Source organism: Pan paniscus, chromosome 8 (assembly GCF_029289425.2).
Source record: "Pan paniscus chromosome 8, NHGRI_mPanPan1-v2.0_pri, whole genome shotgun sequence".
In the NCBI taxonomy this organism is placed as follows: Eukaryota; Metazoa; Chordata; class Mammalia; order Primates; family Hominidae; genus Pan; species Pan paniscus.
This window is the reverse complement of record NC_073257.2, coordinates 116139550-116162774: the sequence shown is the minus strand read 5'-3', so window position 1 is coordinate 116162774 and position 23225 is coordinate 116139550. Positions and strand designations below refer to the sequence as shown.

Here is a 23225-nt window from a genome sequence, read left to right as displayed (position 1 = left end):
AAGATTTCGAGACCAGCATAGGCCACGTAGCAAGACCTAAAGCAGTGGGTCTCAACCTAAAGCAATGGGTCTCGACTAGAAGTGATTTTTGGCCTCCTTCCCAAGGGACATATCACTATGTCTGGAGACGTGGTTTTGTTGTCACAACTGAAGGTAGTGCGTAGGGAAGGGGGACTCTACTGTCATTGAATGGGTAGAGACCAAGGATACTGCTAAACATCCAGTGATGGACAGGACAGCTTCTAACCCACCTCTCCAACAAAGAATTATCTGGCCTAAATTGTCAACAGTGCCAAGTTTGAGAAACGCTGACCTAAGGAAATACATCAGCTCCTAAGCTGGTAATTTATCACCAAATGGGCAAAACATCCAGTTGTTGTTATTTTCCTCAAAAAACAGGTAACCTTAAGGTCAGCTTAATTTGAGCAAAAGGGAAGAATCTGGAAATACAGGCCCTATATACTCAACAAGACGGATTTACATAATTTTATTTAAAACATCTCTGTATTAGTCTTTGTATCTCTCTGACATGAGTCTGAAACTCTGAAGTCACCCCCTTGTGATGGACTCTCCGAGACAAGAGTCGGGAGCCTGGAGTGACACATTCTCAACACTCTAGCTTGGAGGACAGCTGCATTATGCAGTCCACATCCCAGCAAAGCTGCTCTGCCCTCCAAATCCAGACCTGCAGGAGCTGGTTTTGCAAACTTCCTTCTGGAAGCATCTGTACCCATTTCTCAAGTTTTCAAGGTGTCTTGAAAACTTCCAGACACCTCTTGATAGCAATTCCTTCTATTTCATTGTTTGGAAAGATTTGTTCATTCATTTAACAGATGTTTTTTGAGCATCCACTATGTGACAGGCTCTCTCCTAGCTCATGAATAAAAGAGACAGAGTTCCTACCCTCGAGAACGCACATGGGTGAAGGGGACTGGGGAGGGGAGATGGATGAACAAATAAGAAAATGCTGGATGCAGTAAGTTCAATAAAGAAAGGAAACAGTGACCTAAGATGCCTGGGGTGTGGTGGGGGAACTACCTCTGTGGAGCAGTCAGGGGAGGCCTCAGTAGCGTTGGCTGTGCCCTTAAACATTCTGGGAGGGAACCAGTTCACCAGCCCCATCATTCACATTACTCTGCGCTGGCCTAGAAGTTTCATGCATAGGCGTGACTCGGAGAAGGGCTCCACATTTCAGTAGGGCCCGCTAAAAAAAAGCTCGCCCTTTGCTATTTGTTCACTTTGCCTCCGAAAAAAGGGACAGGGAGCCCCTTGTAAAATCTGAGCAGGGCGCCCCAGATGTTAAACATTCCCGGGCTCCTGTGAGGCGCTGGGTTTGCTCGGGGGCTCTGGGTTCCCGCTTCTCACCTGATGTTTTTGGCCTTGAGGACGAGGCGGGTCCTGTGAGAAAAGGGGCAGAACCTCATGCTGTAGATGCGGATCAGCCCCTCCGGGACTGGCCCTGGGGGCTGGCTTCCTGCAGAGCAGCGATGGAGGGGGACAGGGAAAGGAGAGGCTAGTCAGCCCGGTGAGGAAGGAGCTCGCTCACTTGCCCAGATCCCAAGATGGCTGTGGGAGCTCCAACTCCCAAGTCCCAGAGAGGGCAGTGCTGCATGTGGCTTTTCTTCAGGAGAGCCCTCCATGTCCCTTCCTGCCCCGCCGGTCTGCAGGCCAAGGCCAGGCAGCTCCGCCGAAGCCAACATTTTCTGTCACGCGGCGCCCCCAGCTCGCGGACCCCATGGAGAGCACTCACCTTTCCCCAGGGTCCTGGTCGCATCCTCAGACATGGTCTCCAGGTGGTTTGCGCAGCTCCCGGAGCTCACGGTCGCCGCCCTGTGGCTCGCCACCGCTGCCGCAGGCTCCAGAAACAGCTGCGCTCTGGCGCGCACCCCTTGCCCCAAATTTAATTTTTGAACTACTGGGCTCTGGCGGGGCAGGGGGAAGCGATCTGGAGCAGGAGCTAGGGTAATTTAACCTGGGGAGACATCGCCCCAGATTTGGAAGCCCGAGAGTAGGAGCTGGCAAAAAACAAAACAAGACAAAATAACACCTGAAAAGCTCCCCCTTGCTCTGGACATGTGTTTAAAGCTTTGGAGGGGCCTCCTCTACATCAAGAATCCCTCAAGAATGGGCATTTAAACTCCAACATGGATTTCAAAGGAGTTTAATCAAAACTGACTAGGGTAACGCTGACTTTTTCTTTCCCATTCTGAATCTCTTGCCTCACTAAACTGGCCACTGTTCGGTAAGTAAGTACAGCTTTAAAAAATAATAAGGCCAAACATTCTCATGATACAGTAACTAGGAAAGAAAAAGTCATTGGTGTTGAAATCTCACATACCCCAGAGAGTGAGTGCCTCCTAGACACCTAGACACCTTTGGTGTCTAGACAACTCACATTTTGCACCCTAGACACCTCAGTTGCCTCATCCCAGTCCTGGCCCTGCCTGTGAGATTTTACCCAAGCTCTGAAAAACTGGCAATGAATAAAATTAAGATACCTGGAGGCAAAGAACAATTTGTGAGCTTCCTCCGTTCCCCAGCATAAATTTTTGAGAACACTCTTACTAGTTGCCAAGGATACATTGCCAACAGCCCAGCCATATAGGGGCGACTTGCACAGCTTTTCTGTTTACGTGAGATAATAGACGTGGCTTTGGCTCTGATGCTGATAAGCTGAGATCCTGAATTTCAGCAGGTAAAAAAATAATTCCTTAAATTTTCCAGAATTGAGCTGATGTGGGAATTGCTTGTAAATGCATTTTGTAGGATTAACAGATCATGAAGGAAAGAAAAATATTTTCTGTGTCTCACTCATACTGACTAAATTATTTCCATAGATTACCTTGATTCCTACAATTGCTCAGTCAGGCAACTCATATTATTCCTACTTTTCAAAACAGAAAACAGCTTCAGAAAAATGAAATTATTTGCCCAAAGTGACCAGCTAGTAGGGTTGAAGAACTTTAAAAGTCCAAAGCTTGACTCGTTGTCTTGACCTTTAAAACTGGTAACAGTGTTGGGAGGAAAGGATTTTAAGTCCAGGAAAAGATACAGCACGTAATGGCTGCTCAACAAATAATACTTGAATCTAAATATCTTTTATTAAAATGACAGAGCCTAATTATGTAGCTTATAATTGGGTACTGTTTGGCCTTTGGAATTTCAGTCTATCCAGAACTTCTTGGTTAATAATAGTGTTAACATTTTTTGCTAGTGAATAAGAATCTTTGCAAATCTTCAGAATAGTGACTCAACTACATTTTTTGCTGTCACTCAATGGTTTCATGTGAAATAAGCTTAGATAATAATATGGAAAGTATTAACATTTTATAAGAATCAGGGAATGGCAAAAATGTTTGAATAAATGTTCTCTGAAAATAAAATGCATATATGTCAGCAAGAAATCTGGTGTTGGAGAAGACGTATTGGTTCCTGGCTTGCTACGCTGACAACTTTTCATTTAAGAAGACAGAGAAAGTAACAGAGTAACTTCTACTACTTTGGAGCTAATTCTGATCAAGAAGAACAAATTGGATGGTAAAATAGAAGCAAGAAACACAACCATGTCATCTTAGAGCTCCTGGTAGGTAAGATGACTTCTGGGCATACACATGTATCCCTCATATAAAAAAAGCAGATTTCAAGATAGTTGAGAAAAATATATCCATAGCCTAAAAAAGGCCATAAGAGGGTTACAAAATCTCAAAATCAAAATAAATTACTACTAATATATATTTGGTGCTTCATGTGTATTGACCCAGTTAATTCTTAAAATAGTCCCATAACTGGGCCGGGTGCGGTGGTTCATGCCTGTAATCCCAGCACTTTGGGAGGCCGAGGCGGGCGGATCACGAGGTCAGGAGATTGAGGCCAACCTGGCTAACATGGTGAAACCCCGTCTCTAGTAAAAACACAAAAATTAGCCGGGCGTGGTGGCGGGCGCCTGTAGTCCCAGCTACTCAGGAGGCTGAGGCAGGAGAACGGCGTGAACCCGGGAGGCGGAGCTTGCAGTGAGCCGAGACTGCGCCACTGCACTCCAGCCTGGGCGACAGAGCAAGACTCCGTCTCAAAAAAAAAAAAAATAGTCCCATAACTGTTCTATTTTGATTCACTTTAAAAGATGAGTAAACTGAGACTAGCATAGTTAAGCACTTCTCAACTAGTAAGTGGAAGAGGGAGGACTAGGAACCCTGGAAGTTTGACTCCAGCGGCAACAATCTCAACCAGTATCTTAGTCATTATCAGATGCCATGAACTGAATGATTGGCAAATGTTTTTACATATATTAAATATTTTAGGCTTTTCAGGCCATCTGGTCTCAACTATTTAGTTCTACACTTGTAGTGTAAAAACAGCCATCGATGATAAATAAACAAATGGGTGTGGCTGTATTTATGGACACACTGAATTTGAACTTCATATATATATTTTAATAGCCTTTTTTTAAAAAACAGTTTTAGATTCACAGCAAAATTGAACAGAAAATACACATTTCCCATATACCCTGTGCCCCCGCACATGCACAGTCTCTTCCACTATCAATATTCCAATCAGAGAGGTACATTTATCACAATCAATGAACCCACAGTGACATATTATCACCCAACATCCATAGTTAATATATTAGGGCTCACTCTTGGTGAATTTCATATAATTTTCACATATCACATTGTGACTGGTTTTTCTTTTTCAACCCTTTAAAAATGTAAAAAATCATTCTTAGATATTGAGCTATAAAAAAACCAACAATTGGTTGGATTTAGCCCAATGGCCTTAATTTGCCCATCCATGGTCTCTGGATAATGGCCAAACTGGGAATTTCATTTGTAAATTAAAAGGTTCCTGGATCCACCTTTCTACTTTGCCAGAAGAGGATGATTTTCCAAGTTTTGTTTTTTCATTCCCACCTTTTAAAAGAAACTAACTCTGAGAGTTGGGAAATGTTCATGAAAAGTGTATCTGTATGTGGGAAATCAAGTTCTGAAATGCCAAGTTAATTTGGTAGAGTTAGAAGACAGGGATGGAAGCTGTTCTCCTCTAAAGGGAAACAATCTAGTGTCAAGGTTCTCAGAACAGGCCCTGGAGCCCAATGGGCTGACTTTTTGAGACCCAGCTTACTAGGCAAGCTATCTAACCTTTTTGGATTTCACTTTCCTCACCTGCAAAATGAGAACACCAATAATACCTACTTTATGAATTGTGAGTATCGAATCAAATAGTCCAGGGCATCGTCAGTATAGTAAGAGCTCAGTATACGTCAAAGTTAATGACAAACGCTAGTGAGTAAGAACACATTTTAAATAGCAGAGTCCATTCCAATTTTGTATCCACAAAGATGAAGCACACTGTGATTAGGCTTTGCCAAGCATATTAGAATTAAAGTTCAACTCACAATACTTATTTCACCAGTTACCAGTTTAATGCCAATTGAATGGGCTGAATGCTGCAGACTCCATTTCAGTAATGTGGTTTTTAATCTTACCTCTGAACACTATACTTTCCCTAGAAAGATTTTAACCTTAAGCTTATCCCTACTTTCTTTTGAATACCCAACAGGTACTTCTTTGAAATCCTCTTTGCAAACTTTCCTTCTATGTTATTTCATGTTTATACCTTTATTATACTGACCCACTCAATCATGAAACAAACTGTAAGTAGACCATATTAAACCTACTCCAAATCCATTTTCAGCCACCTGAAATATGATCGGATCTGCTTTGAAAATGTTTGGATCTTTGGTCATGGGTGATTAACGACTTAAGCCTTCTAGGAAAATAATGCCACCGAAGAAATAGCTTACACTCTATTTACATGCATTTGTTTTGAGAAGAGGAACTGTGGTTTGCATTCGGCAACTTTTCAAAATTTTTTGTCACGCCATCTCTTGATAGTAGCAGAAACTGGAGTACATTCCTCTTAATAAGTTAGAAGCCTAATTTATATGAAAGGTTATATTACTGGGTGTTCCCTTATTGTCCAATGAGTTCAAAAAGTGAGATACGTTAGGTAAAAGGTTCTATTCTCAAATGTGCTTATATTCAGGAAAAATTTCATATTCCCAATTGGGAAATCAGGGTCAAATGAGGCTATCTTTTTAACTACTTGATTCTGCTTCCCTATCCCTATTTCTCTCTACAACTTGAGGAATCAAAGAAAAAAAAAACTTTTTAAATAAATATTTGGTATAATAACATTTGAATAAGTAAAGGCAAATTGTCAAGATCCTGAAATCAGGAAAAGTCAAATAATTTGTAAAATCAAAACCACTGAGTTTGGAAAAGGAACATTAACTCATTAACCCCTGTTAAATCCCACGAATAATGGTGTGGTCAAAAAGGTAGATACAGGCCGGGCGCGGTGGCTCACGCCTGTAATCCCAGCACTTTGGGAGGCTGAGGCGGGCGGATCACGAGGTCAAGAGATCGAGACCATCCTGGCTAACACGGTGAAACCCTGTCTCTACTAAAAATACAAAAAATTAGCCGGGCGCGGTGGCGGGCGCCTGTAGTCCCAGCTACTTGGGAGGCTGAGGCAGGAGAATGGCATGAACCCAGGAGGCGGAGCTTGCAGTGAGCCGAGATCGCGCCACTGCAGTCCGGCCTGGGCGGAACAGCGAGACTACGTCTCAATAAAAAAAAAAAAAAAAAGGTAGATACTATCCTCTGTCAGAGCTGTTGGATAAAAAGAGACTGGAAAAATAGCACATATAAATTCATCTCACGAACGGTCTTACTGTAAGAGTTCAGGCTAGATTCGAATCTCTTCAATATTTATTAGCTGGGTGACCTTGGGCAAATGACAACTTTCTGGTGTTCTTATATGTAATTCGTAGCTAATAGTACCAGTACATTATGTGGTTTGCTAAGGTTTCATTCAGAAACTGGATGAGAAACATTGAATGCTTAGCATGTGTCTGATACCTAGTAAGTGTTCAACATTAGCTATTATTATTTTTATGATTATTTCAATGTAGCAGGGAAGACTTTTCATAGTTTTCACAAAGACAGCACATTCCCAGAAACCAAATTCCCCTGCTTGCCAGTGCCTTAAACACGTAAACACGTGGGACTCGTGGTGTCCCATGCAAGGCTGAGAACTGGTTATCTCGGGTGGTCTCTGCCTGTTTCCAGCCAAATTAGAAAAAATAAGAACACCTTAATGAAAGGTATGCGGTTTAAAGACCTGTTCTTTATTCTTAGGCTGCACTTTGTTGGATGTGAAATTCTTTGATGCAACAGTGGCCAAGGCTAAATAGGATTTCTCGTAAAGTGTTAGGCAAAAGTTAAAGTTGGCAAGCCTACTGTGGGCCCCGAAATTCGTGAAAACCCCAGGAAACAGAATTGACCTCAACCCCTCTTCCCTTCCAATACAACGCAGGCCGAACGGACCCACCGGTGGCGGTGAGAGACGTCCCGCGAGAGACCTCCGGGAACTCGGGCAACCGGACCAGCATTGGCGGCGGCAGCAGCAGCAAGGAGGCGGGGCCTAGACGGGGCCTGCCCCTCGCACGTGGTCCTATCCGCCAACTAGCCCCGGCGCCCAGAGCATCAGCCAATCCTCAAAGCTTTGGAAGTGCCTGCCCAGCAGTGCGGCTGAGCCAATGGGCGGCCGCCTTACAGGCTCCTGGAGATAGGGATTCGCGGGTCCTGCCGGCGCCGGTGGCTGACGAAAGAGGAACCGGTAGTGGTTGGCTGTGGGACCCCGGCACCCGTCTCCGCACCGGAGGGGAAATCCGCTGGAAAGCACTAGGGCCAAGCGGCTCCGGTAGGCGCGCGGCAGCAGAGGTGGTCCGCCGCCGGCAGCCGGGGCTTTGGTGGCCGCTGAAGGTTTGCGGCAGGAGGCCTTTGTGAAGTCAGTCGGCTCCAGGTCGCCCTCCGGATGCGGTCCCCACACCGCCTGCGTCACCTGGGTTGAGGGGCTCATTTCAAATACAGACTTCGCGACCCACCCCAGCCTGCTGAATCGGAAATGCAGCGGTGAGCCATAGGTGATTATTATGCACCCTTAAATTTAAGAATTAGTCATTCGGAGGTTTCTCTCAATGGCGAACTTGAAAATAAGTTCAGGAAACCAGACAATTGGAGCGGACCGACAGCCCTGATTCCAATGGTAAGAGCAGTGCTCTGGGTGTGATCTTTCTGCCAGCACCTTAAGGCCTCACTTAACCTCGGGACCTTAGTTGCATCATCTATAGAATGAAATGTTTGCTCTCCGACCTACCTTCTCGTGGTGGTGATGTGATGATAAAAATTGAATAGTGAGAAACCCAGTGGGCTATGGAAATGTGTGGAAGATGGCATTACTATTTCTCAGTGGGGCTCTTACCTATTACTCATCAACATTATAGGCGGAATTGACTGATGCAGCATACACAGTATTTAATTACATAAATGGGACACCACCTGTGTGCCCAACATGGGATTTGATAGGAAGGATTTGAAGGGGTTAGAGACAGGGAGACCAAATAGGAGTCTGCCCAGCCACCCAGCTTTGGGCTAATGCGCGTCTGGTCTTCAGTGCCAACAACAGAGAGAATGTGAAATTAAGTTGATGATGGAAATGAAAGAAGGAGGAATTGAAAGCTTCTCAACTAAGAAACCAGAAGACAAGCAACAAGAGAGCATCTCATGAAATCACACAACAGGGTAACTGAGTGGGTATTTCCTGTGAGCAGTTATAAAGTTAGATTGTGGACGGGTACGGTGGCTCATGCCACTTTGGGAGGCCGAGGCACGCGGATCACCTGAGGTCGGGAGTTCGAGACCAGCCTGACCAACATGGAGAAACCCCTTCTCTACTGAAAATACAAACAAATTAGCCAGGCGTGGTGACGCATGCCTGTAATCCCAGCTACTCAGTAGGCTGAGGCAGGAGAATCGCTTGAACTCAGGAGGCGGAGGTTGCGGTGAGCTGAGATCAGGCCATTGCACTCCATCCTGGTCAGCAAGAGTGAAACTCCGTCTCAAAAAAAAAAAAGATTCAAGTCCAGATTTTGCTAAAGATGATAATTTGGGGGGTTTCAGCATGGACTGTGATAGAACCCTCAGAGTCGTTTCAGCATCCTGAGACAGGAAATGCATTTTCATTTCTGTAGGGGGGCGTTAAGGAGACCCCACCGTTCGGCTGTTGATGTCACATCAGTCAGAGAAGATGATCCCATGCAACCTGAACCCTTGGTAAAATAAAAGCATGCTATTATTCATATTAGTGAAGGAAAACATCAGACATAGCTTTATTGCTGACTCCTGCCCCCTTCAGAGCCCATAGTCACAGGCCTCAGGGCTGTTCTGTAAGTAGAGCTCTAGGAAACCTTGCCAGTCCTTCTCACTAGTAAGCAGGGCTGAGACTGTGGGATCTTCCTTCATGGCTGCCATCCACAGTTTCAGTTTTGGAGTGTGGTCTACACACCTGTAGGAAGAGGAAAAAATGAAAGGTGTGAGCTAGGTCAACTAGGATGACATCACAGAGTCTCCCATATGTAATTATTACTCTACAGTTTCACTTTTTTCCCTTAAATATTTCATTAAAAATATTTAAAAATGCCTGTAATAGAATATTCAATTTGAAAGACACTATAGAGGTCCCTTTTTTACACAAAAGGAATGAGACTAGAGTGAAGCAATTTGTTCAGTTAATGTGAGAACTTGCCCAAAGAGAGAAACTGACAATTTATTAAAATAAGAACAGGGAATACAATCAGGAATGTTCTATGTTAATTATTCTACACCCAGATTATGACCAAAAGTAACCCTGAATAGCTCTAACATCCAAGAAGCCGGAGTAAGGCAAGGTGGCTGCCAAACTGAAAACAGAATTTGGAAAATAATGTGGAAATCTTACGGTAAATGGGAGGTAACACTGGTCATACAATCCCGCAACAACATCCTTACAAAAATTTACAACCTTATGGAATTTTTTTTTTTTTTTTTTTTTGATGAAGTGTCTTGCTCTTGCCCAGGCTGGAGTTCAGTGACATGATCTCAGCTCACTGCAACTGCCTCCCGGGTTCAAGTGATTCTCCTGCCTCAGCCTCCCGAGTAGCTGAGATTACAGGTGTGTACCACCATGCCCAGCTAATTTTTGTATTTTTAGTAGAGATGGGGTTTCACCACATTGGCCAGGCTGGTCTCTAACTCCTGACCTCAGATGATCCACCCGTCTCGGCCTCCCGAAGTGCTGGGCTTACGGGTGTAAGCTACCATATCCTTCCCCTTATGGATTTTTAATCAGGAAGGAAGGAATAAATTTTAAAGCACTTTACTACATGTCTCAGAAATCCCCTGCCCCATTGCAGTGATGGAGAGTAGTTAGTGTAGGTATATGACATGCCTGGGATAGTCCAAGATTCCCCTGTCTGCTTGTTCTCATTCAGACCAGTTGTATTAAATATTTCAACTTCTGTTAAAAAGAAAGGTCAATATATACTATTCCAACTGTCATCCTAAATTATGCACAAAATATTCAAATATCTTACTCATTTAACTTCATTGCTTCCAGCCGTTCAAACCAGGGCCAGATGAGGTAATCAATCATAGAGATAGAATTGCCACCAAAGAAGGTCGTCATCTTATTAGTCAGAACCTGAACATTAAACAGCATAAAAGTATTTCTTACTTGTGCATGTAGTAAGACTCACTAGAAATGCTGAAGGGAAATAAGTAGAGCAGGTGAGAGAAGCAGTTTTTACTCCGATGTATCCAAGTTGGGTTTTTGTGTGATCAAAAAGCTTAATTAAGCTTTAGAATCTGTTGGTCTGGGATGAAGTAAAACAATCAACAACATAAACTGGAAAATTGAAAAATAAAACAAGTCACAGAGTACAACATATTTGTAATACAAAGGACTGGTATTCAGAATATAGAAAGGATTCCTGGGAATCAGTAAGAAAAATAGCAAACGACCCATTGGAAAAATGAGCAAGACTTGATCTTCACGAAAGATGATGTCCAAATGGCCAGTTATCATTTGGAAAGGTGTTCAACTGCGTTAGTCATTAGGGAAATGCAAATTAAAACCAAAATGCAATAACACTATACACCCAAGAGAATGCCTACAATGAACAAAATGAAGTTGGCAAGGGTATGGGACCACTGTCGTAGAGGTGTAAATTGGTACAACCATGTTTTAAGAGTATGCATACTCATCACCCAGCAATTGTACTTGGAAATGTAACACATGTTCACCAAAAGATATGTATGTGAATGTTCACTGCAGCACTATTTGTAATAGCCCAAATGTGAAAACGTTTACTATCAAGAGTAGAATGGGTAAACTGTAATATACTATACTTTGGAACACTGTATAAAGAACAGGAAAGAACTACACACAGCAGAGATGAACCCACAAACCTAATATTGAATGAAAGCAGGCAGACCCAAAAGATGAACATTTTATGAGTCCATTTGTATAAAGTACAAAAAAGCCCAAACTAGTATTTTGTTAGTTGATATGGGTGCTGGTTCCATGGCTGTGTTCGCTTTGTGAAAATGTATTGTGTTCTTATGCTTTGGGTACTTCTCTGCATTAAAAATTAAAAATATTAACTTTTCAATATAAAATGCACAGTCTGCAGCTTATGATGGTTCAATTTAAATTCTTTTCAACTTTACGATGGTGCAAAAGCAAGCATTCAGTAAAAACTGTACTTTGAACTTTGAATTTTGCTCTTTTCCTGGGCTATCGATTTGCAGTATGATACTCTTGATGCTGGGCAGCCATACCATCAAGAGAGTAAACAACAAATGCTCTAAAGTGTGCTGTGTTGCCAGCATCTTTTGGATGCAGGTATTCAATAAATTATATGAGATATTCAACACTTTATAAATATTTTATGTTTGATGGTTTTATGTTTGATGATTTTGCCTAATTGCAGGCTAATGGAAGTTTTCTGAGCACATTTAAAGCAGGCTAGGCTAAGCTATGATGCTCTGTAGGTTGGGTTTATTAAATGCATTTTCCACTTATGATATTTTCAGCTTACGGTGGGTTTATTGGATGTAACCCCATTGTAAGTGCAAAAGCATTTGTACTTAAAATATACTGGAAATAGACTGGATTAACTGCTAAACAGATGACAATCATTTGAAAACAAAACACAAATTGTATGTTTCTGAAATTTTAAGAAGGCGAATTGGTTACAGGGTTTGCCAAAGGGGGTGATTGAGAATATTATCTGGCTATTTAAACCACCAAAGTAATTTGCCCTTTATAAATAACCTCCATAGTTTTTTTCAATGCATAATATGCATTTTAGATTGCTTATATCTACCTACTGTGTTCTGTCTACTACTGAACTAATTATCTGAAGAATATGGACTGCATCTTACTTTCCAGCTCCCACACTGTTCAGCAGAAAAATATAAAGTACCAACATTGATTCAAGAAGAAATGTAAAACCAAAAAACCAATTACCATTAAAGAAATCAAACTAGTAATGAAAAATCTACCCCTGTTAAAGACACCAGGCTCAATGTTTTAAAGAAACCGCTAGTCCCTAAACAGGTTAGTTACCCAACTCATTTTATGAGGTCAGAATATCCTTGAAACCAAAAGCCAATAATGATACTATAAGAATAGAAAATTTATAGGCCAATCTCATTTATGAACACACATACAAAAATCATTCATTAGCTAATTCTACAGTGCATATAAAAATCCATAGAGAACAAGTAGGTTTTATCTTAGGAATGCTAGGATGGTTAAACATTAAAAAAAAAAAAAATTTGTCAATAGCACCATATTCACCAGATTAAGAGGAAAAAATTCTATGAACATTTCAATAGATGTAACAGATGCAGAAAAACCATTCAATAAAATTCAACATTTATGACTAAAAAATTAGCAAACTAGTAATAGAAGAGAACTTTATAATGAAAAAAAGGTTTCTGAAAAACCTACAGCAAACGTCATACTTACTGATAAAATGTTAAAATGCATTCCCATGAAAGACAGGAACTTTGTCTTCTGTCAGTAAAAACTTCAGGCTTAGCATGAATGAAATATTTCAAGGCCAAGAGACAGACTCCAAGGCCCAAATGTCAGCTGTCCCCAAAAGAAGGTAAAATACATCTGGGCTTCCCTCAAGTGTCTGTACCGTTCATTGCAAACTTTTTCTGGTGGGAAATATTTAGTATGTAATACTAAGTGGACACAGGAAAAAAAGCAGGACACAGAATGATATCTATGCTCTGATTAGAGCTATATTAATTTTTTTTAAATATATGGACAAGGACTGCAAACAAGCATGGAAAACTGGATACATAAAAACTTGTGGAAACATGGGTACAATTTCCTTTTTCCTTGTTATTTTAACATTAGCAGAATATTTTAAAAGCAAGCCCATGACAAAGTCTGTTTAGGTGTTGTGATTTATATCTTAAGCAGAACAGCTTTCTGCTTTATAACAGCAGTCTGCTGTAAACAAAAATGTTTAGGGGAATTTTCCTAATTACCTTAAAGTGACTTGGAAAGTGGGAATTTAAAGAAAAGAATAGGAGGAAAAGGAGGGTAGATATAGTTATCATTTACTCTGATGATAGCTACGAGAAATAATTACCTCCTCTAGCTTGGTAAATTCTTTACGAAATTCTTCTTTTAGGCCAGCATAGTCTTCTTTATTTTGGCTTCTAATAAAGCTTCCTACCAAGGATGGCACCTAGACAGAGAATAATTTCTTAGTTTATCAGTTTATGGCTAACTGTATCGGCCCCCTCACATAAAAACATGGTAGAACCCTTACAGTCCTGGTGTCAAGGTGTTCTAGAAACACCAAGGGTGCATCAAGTTCCTGCGCTCACAGAGGTAATGGACTGGTCTTAGGAACAGTTTTGTGGCCCAAAATGCTGGCTTGGTCAGGATTTTATAAATTACAAATAACAGAAGCTACCCTGGCACGTTTAAGAAACAACTTTCTTTCTTTTTTGAAATGGAGTCATGCTCTATCACCCAGGCTGGAATGCAGTGGCACGATCTCAGCTCACTGCAACCTCCACTGCCCGGGCTCAAGCAATTCTCCTGTCTCCGCCTCCTAAGTAGCTGAGATTATGGGTGTGCGCCACCACACCAGGCTAATTTTTGTATTTTTAGTAGAGATGGGGATTCACCATATTGGCCAGGCTGGTCTCAAACTCCTGACCTCAGGTGATCTGCCTGCCTCAGCCTCCCAAAGTGCTGGGATTACAGGCTTGAGCCACCACGCCCAGCCAACACAACTTTCTTTAAAGGAAACTGAGTGGCTCATAGAATTATTGGGAGGCGGAACAAACAGGCTTGGAATTAAGACAGAACATCCCAAATTCATGCTGAGAAATGGCCTAATGGGAAGCACTCACTGCTGCCAGTGCAAGCTGAGCACCAGATGCTTCAGTTTGTGCGGCTGCCAGAAAGTAGAGTCTGAGATAACTGCTAACGCCACTGGCACTGATGCCATTTCTGCTCTGGAATTTTATCTTGTAACCCACACTGCTGAAACCCAGAAGCTCTGCCGCCGCTCTCACCAGGAAAACCAGTGGAGAGCTGAATATCTTAAGCAGATATCCCACCAAGCCTGTTTCCTTACCTTGCTCGTTTCTGATTTGAACTCTATGTGTGTGTCTGACAGGAAGAGCCTAGGTCACAAAACTTGGCCCCAACTGCAAAGAGCTAGGGAAGAGAATTTTTCTGATTTCTTTGTTGGGGAGGACACCAGGAGACTGTTCAAAAGGGACCGACTACCTAAAGACTTGATGGGTGTAGCATCAGATGCTTTAATGCTCGTGATGGTGTTTATGTGTTTTAATACTTTGGTCTTTGGTATCATTTTATTGCAAGACGCAGAAGTCCACTCATCCTAGTTTAAGTAAACAGGCACTTGTAAAAATATAGAATCCCATGAAATCCCATCCACATCAGTTCAGCCTGCCTTCACTGGGACTGAAGGCTTTCAGGCAGCCCTTTCATCCACATTTCCATCTGGGTCTGCCTGGTCTTTCGTCTGTTTTTCCTCACATTTCTGCTCCATATTACTTTCCATACTTCAGTCCCTTTGCAATGTTTTTAATTCTTGCTCCTCTAAAAATTTATTTCTTAAGTGGCTTTGGTTTCTCTAGCCTCTAATGTTATATTTGAGCCCCAACGCTTAGTTGTCTTTACTGTCCTAACCTTTACTGTCTTAGTTCTGTGTCTCATTTCCAAGTTCCCAGGAGAGAAGATAACTGGCCCAGGTGTGTGGGGTGGGGTACATTTCTGTTCTGATGGGCTGTGGCCAGGAGAGCAGGGTCATATGTACATAAAGCCACCCCTCCTTTAAAACCCAAGCAGGGAAGTAAAGGTGGGCATCTTCAGCATTACTTTTAAATCTCATTTTCTTTCTAGATAGTACAATGAATCTCTTGTGACTACTTTTTAAAGTAGTAGCTTTATGCATGAAAGTAAAGCTTCATGTCTAAAAGCTTTACTTTTAAAGCTCATTTTCTCTGACGTGTCCTACAAGTCCTTTCACGATCCAGTTCCTGTTTACCTCTCCGAAGTTACCCCTTTTATCTCTTCTCCTGACACTTTATATTCCAGCTATACTAAAAAAAGTTTTCCAGAACTGGCACCAGACCAAAGAGATTTTTCTTAAAGAACCACTTAGGCTTATTTTTTTTTGGTTGGTATTGATGACTTCGTGTCTTGAAGCTGCATGCCTTTAACTTGTTACTACTTTGTAAAACTCTCCAACATCGTTCTTGAAAATGTCATGTTCCCTTTACATTATCTTTCACAGCAGCCGCCTCTACTATTCTTTCACCCTCATCTTACTAAGCAGGTGACTCACTCTTCCTGTCCCATTGGCTTCCCTTTATAATGTCTCCTAAAACAGAATGTTTTCCCTATAACTCTCTCTTAGGGCATTTCTTTAACCATCTTTTTCTCTAAAGATAATCCTTTATACACTGACCGTACTACCAAGGTGACAATGTTATAGGCATATAACCAGACATGCTATTCTTGGTGTCTAAACACACATCTGTTAGTCATTTCTTTGTTAATACTAATTGTTTGAACTAATCCACAGTGTTGATGCTAAGTAAGGTACAAACAGTTCTTCTACAGGATTGCTATTTATTCAGTCATCTGAGTTATTGCCAACACAAAGTAGATGCTCACTGCTTGATGCTATGGCTATAAGGACAAGAATTAAGTAGTTACCATGTGTCAGACTCTGTTCTAGGTGTTTTATATCAACTGATTTTTATCTTATGAGGTGGGAACAATTACTATATCCATTTTACCAATGATGAACGGCGAGGCAAAGTAATAAGTAACTTGCTCAGAGTCACAAGAAAGTAGCAGAGCCAGTCATAAAACTAGGCAGTGAACTAACAGTGATTAAAATGCAGCCCTCACCCTCAAGGAGCTCACAGCCCCAGTGCAGTACACAGGCAAGAAGGCAGGCAAAAGTTCACACGGATGGGAACTCAGAAGCTAGAGCACTAACCAGCCTGCCAAGCTCCTGAAAAGGCAGCAGTGTCGGAGCAGACATGTGAAAAATGACATGGAGATAACCAGGCACGGTGAGAAGTGGGAAGAATCTGACAGCAAGAATTGAGAGAGAAAGGGGCGAATTTGGGAATTCTGAGAAAAGTTTAGTATGGCTGGCATATATAAAGTGTCAGGAGACGAGTGAAAAGGGATAATTTTGGAGGTAAACAGGAACTGGATCGTGAAAGGACTTGCAGGACACTCAGAGCTGACAAGCATATTCCTGTTTTGTTTTTCTCTCCCAAATCACTGAACCATAAATGGCAGCACTGATTTCGCTTTAAAAAACAGGTTTTTCAAATAGGAGCTGAAATTTCTTATGCACAAACCTTAGAAAACAACTCTAAGATCATCTTCTGGCAAGCTTTCTCATAGGGGTCATCCGGCAACAGCTTCTTCCCTGGGTATGCTTCATCCAGGTACTCACAGGTGATGGCAGACTCGTAGATCAGCTGACCCTGACTGTTTTCCAGAACTGGCACCAGACCAAAGGGATTTTTCTTAAAGAACCACTCAGGCTTATTTTTCAGGTTGATATTGATGACTTCATGCCTGAAAGACACATAGGAGACTATGAAGAGAAGGAAACAACTTTTGTGCTTTTGGATAAATTCTCACTGGCTTTGCAATCCACTTAGCTGATCAGACCCCAAATTTAGGAGTCTGCCTAGATTCCTTCCATTCTAGTTTTTGATTTTATGAATCTGACTACTTTTGATACACCTTTTAAGAACAATCATGCAGTATTTGTCTTTCTGTGTCTGGCTTATTTTACTTAGCATAATGTCCGCAAGGTCCATCCACGTTGTCACATATTGCAGAATTTCCTTCCTTTTTAGGTGGAATAGCATTACCACATTTTCTTTATCCATTCATCTGCTGATGGACATTGACATTATGCTGTTGTGAACAGTGCTGCAGTCTACATGAGAGTGCTAATATCTCTTTGAGAACTTGATTTCATTTAATTTGGATATATACCCAGTAGTGAGATTGCTGAATCATATGGTAGTTCTATTTTTAATTTTTTGAAGAACATCTATACTGTTTTCCATAGCAGCTGTACCATTTTACATTCCCGCCAACAGTGTGCAAAGGTTCTGATTTCTACACATCCTTGCTAACACTTGTCTTTTTTAATTATAGTCATCTTGACAAGTGTGAGGTTATTATGTGATTTTGATTTGCATTTTCCTGATGATTAGTGATAAGAACTTTTTCATATATGTGTTGCCCATTTTTATGTCCTCTTTGAAGAAATGTCTATTTCTCTAATTTTTAATTTTTTTTGACACTCTGTCTCCCAGACTGGAGTACAGTGGCTTGATCGCAGCTCACTGCAGCCTCAACCTCCTGGGCTAAAGCGATCCTCCTACCTTCCGAGTAGTTGGGACCACAGGCGTGCACCATCACACCCAGCTAATTTTTTTGTAGAGACAGGATTCTGCCATGTTGCCAAGGCTGGTCTTGAACTCCTGGGCTTAAGTGATCTGCCTGCCTCGGGGTTATAGGCGTGAGCTACCATGCCCAGCCTGAGAAGTGTCTATTTAAGATCTTAGCCCATGTTAAAATCAGGTTTTTTTGTTGTTGAGTTGTAGAGATTCCTTATGTATTTTGGAGATTAACCCCTTACCAGGTATGTGGTTTGCAAGTACTTTCTCCTATTCCATAGGTTGCCTTTTTGCTCTGTTAATCGTTTCCTTTGCTGTGTGGAAGCTTGTTTGATGTAGTCTCATGTGTTTATTTTTGGTCTTGTTGCCTGGTCTTTGGTGTCATGTCCAGGAAATCATTGCCAAGGCCAGTGTCATGAAGCTTTTCCCCTATGTTTTCTTTTACACGTTGGCGGTTTTTATATTCCTTGAATTTGCCAAATGTGTTTCCACCTTAGAGTCTTTGCACTTGATGGTCCTCTGCCTCCTCTGCCTGCCTTTTCCCAGGTCTTCCCAGGTCAAACACACATCCCCAGGCCCTCCCTGACCATATCTCTGAAGTTGCTGAGCACCTCCTATTACATGATTATCATGTTTTACTTTCTTCATTGAACTGATAATATGTATCTGAAATTACTTTGCTCACTTATTTACAAGTTTGTTATCTTCCTAGAATGTAAGCTTCACGAACGGTGGGATCTTGTGTATCTGTTCATAGTAATAAACATGTAAATGAGCAAAATGCTATATAGATATAAATGCTCTGAAGAAAATAAAAAGTTTCAGATAAGGACTCAGTAAATATTTTTGTTTTGAAATATTTCATATAAATGAATGAATAAATCTGTGGAAATGCTTCAAAATTGTCAGTAAGATACTCCATTTATGGCTAAGAGGTATCTTAGTTATAAATCATATGAGGCAACTAATTGAATTGTGTCCGCTATCCACTATATGAGAACCAACATAAAATTCAATTTATTTTGCTAATTTGAGTAAAAAGTTTCTTGGTTTTTATGAAGATATTAAGGAATCCTTAAAATCCACCCACAAGGCCAGGCTTGGTAGCTCACATCTGTAATCCCAGAACTTTGGGAGACTACAGTGGGCAGATTGCTTAAACCCAGGAGTTCAAGACCAGCCTGGGCAACATGATGAAACCCTATCTCTACAAAAAATATAAAAATTAGCCAAGTGTGGTGGTACTCACCTGTAGTCTCAGCTACTCAGGATGCTGAGGTGAGAAGATTGATTGAGCCCTGGAGGCAGAGGTTGCAGTGAGCCATGATTGCACCACTGCATTCCAGCCTGGGTGACAGGGCGAGACCCTGTCTCGAAAAAAAAAAAATCCACACACAAAATAAGCTTTCAGATTAAATCTCCATGTACTGATTTTTTTTAAAATGTTGTCTGAGTAAATCATACAAAGTAAACCAAAAAGGAAGAAAACAGGTGAAGTCCAGGCTATAGTCAGATTGTATTTAGGTCTATCTTGTATGTTGCCTGAGACTGTAGAGGAACTAAGAGAAAGGAGCTAGGTCCATATGATTGTCAAGGCTGAATAAATGTTCAATAGAACAGATTACTAAAAAAAAAAATAGACACCAAAATCTTTTGTTTTCTATTTTCCCATCCACAGCTGTAGCTAGAACAGCATTTCATTTGAGGATTTAAATACATAATCCCCCATGTAAACAAAGGAACATCCAATTTGAACATGAGCACAGGTGTGCATGTAATTTAAAAGGTTCATGTGCTGACAATACTGGACACTTAAGTACCAGCCATTGCAAAAAAAAAAAAAAAAATTATTTGGCTCCTTGCCAAAGAATTATCAACATTTTTGAACTATAAAACAAAAACTTTTGTTACTATGAAAACAAAAAGATCCTGGGCTTTTGTTATTTCAAAAAAAAAAGGTATGTCAGAACACACATGAATTTTGGTAAGCTGGCATTGTGTAAACAAGTCTACACACCTGCCACAGCAAGTTGGAAGATGCATCTTATAGAGAAAACCATGCTTTGTTAAGTCATATCATGTGGTTAAAATCTAGTACTTTCCCAGTAAAAGCCTCCTCGGGCTCAAGCTTAAAACTGGTCTATCAATGTAGTAGACCTTTGTTGTTTGCACTGTCTGGAAGCTGTTAACCACTCTCTTCCTCCCCTCTGCCCCACACTATTAGGGGAAGATAGTTTCAATGTTCCTTTGGAAAACTGCCCCAGTAAATAAGGTAGGGTTGTTTTCAAACTAAAGGTCCAGGGTGAAGCACATAACCCAGGACTTTGTGCCTCTGAATCCAGCTGTGTCATGCTCCTGAACTTTTCAAATAAATGAGTACCAAAAAATGTCTTTTTTCAGTTTTGGTTACATTAGATTTCTCTTAGTACAATAAAAGAGTTCTATCACAGCAAATATGACAGTGTTTTTGAGAAACATTACTAAATAGTAAGTATTCTATGTGTTCAGAATCATAATCTCATCCAAATGAGATGCATTTCTTAGTGAAGTAATGACGAATCCCCTTCAAATGTATTTTTTAAATGCATTTTACCTTTCTTTTAGGGAAAATAATTGCCTACCCCTAAAGATTATCCCCTTAGAAGACTAAAATTAGTTCACAAACACTAAGCACACAGACAGAAAATTCCTTAAGAATGGGGGGTTTGTTTTAAACTTCCACAGAACCTTCCACACCACAGGTATCTAATAAATGTCTAATCAACAGACATCCAAAGGTCATGGGAAGGGAAGTGGTTCCAATGGATACTTGGTGTCAGAGAAAAGTCAAGTGACTATTGCACATGTCCTGTGGATAGCCCGTAAGTCAAAAACTATGCTAGTTTCAAAACAGGCTCTGCAGAAGGATGAGCTAGACAGACACTTCCCTCTGTTTGACTCAACCAACAGCCCAATCCACAGGAATATGTGCAGTAAACTCAGCACTACCCTAGGAGGGTCGGGGTCTAAACTCTGCTGTACTGGGGTAAATTACTATTCTAGGAGGGAACAATACATTCAGAATAACAACTAACAGTTAAGCTGGAATAAGAACGGGGAATCACCATAGGGCGAAAGCGAAAGGACTCTGGACCAGGAATTCGCGACCTACCAAAGCTAAAAGAGCTACTGCCGGTTATTACCGGGCAAATCACTGACATCACTGGAGCCTCAGCTTTTCTAATCCATTAAATGGTTGGTTAATCTAAATGAGGTGTCCTAGACCGTTGGAATCTATGGCCTATTTTTCCCAGGGGAATGGTCTGTAACTTGCTATCTTCCAAAGGGCCGAGAATAGTTTAATGTGCAGTAAAGGACGCTGGCGGGAAGGGGGTAGAAGGGGGCTGAGACCCCACCCCACCCCGCCGCCTGCAGCAAGCTCCCGGACGGTTCGGGGAGCGTCCCCCACCTGGGTGCCCACCTGATTCCCTTGGCCTTCAGGACCAGACGCGTCCTCTCAGCAAACGGGCAGAACCTCATGCTGTAGACGCGGATCGAGCCCTCCGGGACCGGCCCCGGGGGCGCGCTTCCTGCCGGGGAGAAGCGAAGGCGATTACGGCCCAGAGAGGTGTCGAGACCCCCCGTATCCCACCGCCCCCGCGTCCCACTGCAACTCCGACCCGTTCCCCGCCGGTGGGGCGCTCCCGGAGCAGCCTCGAACATGCCGCCGGGGGTCGCCGAGATCACCCCCTCTTCGCGGCAGGCAGGCCTCACCCTTCCCCAAGCTCCTGGCTGACTCCCCGGACATCGTGGCGCAGCGCAGGCCGAGCTCCTCTGGGGTTTGCAGGGGATTCAGGAAGTAGGTGGCGCGTCCTTCCCGCCCTCCTTCCCTCCCCCGCTTCCTCCTTAGCTCAAAAGTGCCTGCCCCCGGCGGCCGCCAGCTCCACCCGTTGTGCCTTCCCGGCTTTATGGGATAGCCCTTAAAACATCTTAAGGGGCTGTGTCAAAGCATCTCGCTGGCCAAGGGTTGCACCCACGGGGAGATGCACAAAAGTTATAAATGCTCAGTCATCCCTCCGCCCCCGAACGAAGGGGTCACCACTCCGCACTCCACGGGGCTCCACGTCTGACCCTGGCCCTGACCTCCCTCCCGTGACACTGACCTCGAAGCACCACCCGCTCCGTCCCAAGGCTTCACGACTTCAGAGCCTGTGGCTCGACCTCATGGCTCACTCACCGGTCCAGAGCGTTCTCTCCAAAGGCTCCTGTTCAGCTTGTGAAGGGAAAATAAAAATCTCTTGACTCCAAACTCACTATGCCAAAGGGAAGAGTCAAGCTTGGAAACTGAGTCAGGCAACACTGCCTCCCATTTTGTTGCTAAATAGATAGCTACAAAGATCAAAGGCCACACACCTCCCCAAGGAAATTCCTTGTTGGCCCGCAAGATCTTTACTCTAAAACAGATCAGTTGAATTTCATCTTGGCAATGTAAACTAACAGCTTATCTTCCCAAGTATGGGACAAAGACAGGTCTAGGAGTCATCCTTCCTCTCGCTGGAGAAAAATGCAATTTGACCGCTTCCTCTACCCTATATTTAATCTTGTAAAAATGCAGATTCACCAAGCACTAGACGAATGCATAACTGACTATTCCTCTACGACCTCCTTTCACGAATGTAACATGCGCATTCAGTGAATGCTGATCAAAGGCCCCAAAGAATGCAACTACTCGCCCCTTTTATCTACCTTCCCTTTTTACTTTCCACTTTCCCCTACTGCCTGCTCTTTCCCCTTTAAATATTGAAGTCCTCAAGCCCTCTTTGGAAAGAGCACAGATCACAGATGTTCCTGTGATTTTGTGTTCCTTTTTCTCAGATGTGTCCTCAACCTTGGCAAAATAAACCTCTAAAAGGATTGAGACTCACCTTGGTCATTTCCTTTGATTTACAAGCTCATCTATGCCTCGCTGCAGGGTTGCCCAGCCACCTGGACAGGCTTTTCCTTTTTCTGTCAGTACTAGCTTAACGTGACTACTGGGAGGGCCTCTGTCCCTACCGTCACCTGTAGGATACATCCTTTTCATTTTAACCCATAGGAGACAGCACAAACCTGGATATTATCAACCTCAGAATAATGGTGCTGCTTTCAAAACTCTCCCACTTATTAAACATTTGTGTTTTGGAGCCCTGGTAATATAACAGTACTCCCATTTTTCTAAGAGATAGAGGATGAGTTATTTTTTACATTATTTATTTCTCCCATCTTCTCTGTTTCCTCCTTTCTCCCTGTTCCCCACTTCCTACTTAGCTCTTTAGAAATGCAATTATCATCTTTTACCTTCCCTTCACCTGA

At 42.3% G+C, this 23225-nt stretch overlaps 2 protein-coding genes across 5 annotated transcripts in view; both read right to left on the bottom strand.

Moving 5' to 3' along the window:
• Positions 1 to 9066, bottom strand: part of GSTO2 (glutathione S-transferase omega 2) — a 31791-nt gene extending 22725 nt beyond the window's left edge. For both annotated transcript variants that reach the window (XM_003825553.6, XM_034931434.3), the window contains exons 1-3: positions 7393 to 9066; positions 1751 to 2015; positions 1366 to 1474 (exon numbers count right to left, since the gene is read on the bottom strand). In XM_003825553.6, coding sequence (XP_003825601.1) covers positions 1366 to 1474; positions 1751 to 1784 — 143 coding nt within the window. In that variant the 5' untranslated portion in view covers positions 1785 to 2015; positions 7393 to 9066. The remainder of the gene's footprint in view (positions 1 to 1365; positions 1475 to 1750; positions 2016 to 7392) is intronic.
• A 138-nt stretch (positions 9067 to 9204) lies between these two features.
• GSTO1 (glutathione S-transferase omega 1) lies at positions 9205 to 22166 on the bottom strand. 3 transcript variants are annotated; one of them, XM_008950883.5, is made up of 6 exons: positions 22111 to 22166; positions 21355 to 21463; positions 16833 to 17055; positions 13556 to 13654; positions 10475 to 10581; positions 9205 to 9408 (listed from the first exon to the last, which is right to left on the bottom strand). In XM_008950883.5, the coding sequence occupies exons 2-6, from the start codon at positions 21411 to 21413 to the stop codon at positions 9255 to 9257; spliced, it is 642 nt and encodes a 213-aa protein (XP_008949131.1). In that variant the 5' UTR covers positions 21414 to 21463; positions 22111 to 22166; the 3' UTR covers positions 9205 to 9254. The 3 variants fall into 3 exon arrangements, with proteins under 3 accessions (XP_008949131.1, XP_008949132.1, XP_003825599.1); XM_008950884.5 differs by having other exon boundaries at positions 22037 to 22151; XM_003825551.6 differs by lacking the exon at positions 22111 to 22166 and adding an exon at positions 21648 to 22022.
• Positions 22167 to 23225: the final 1059 nt, after the last annotated feature.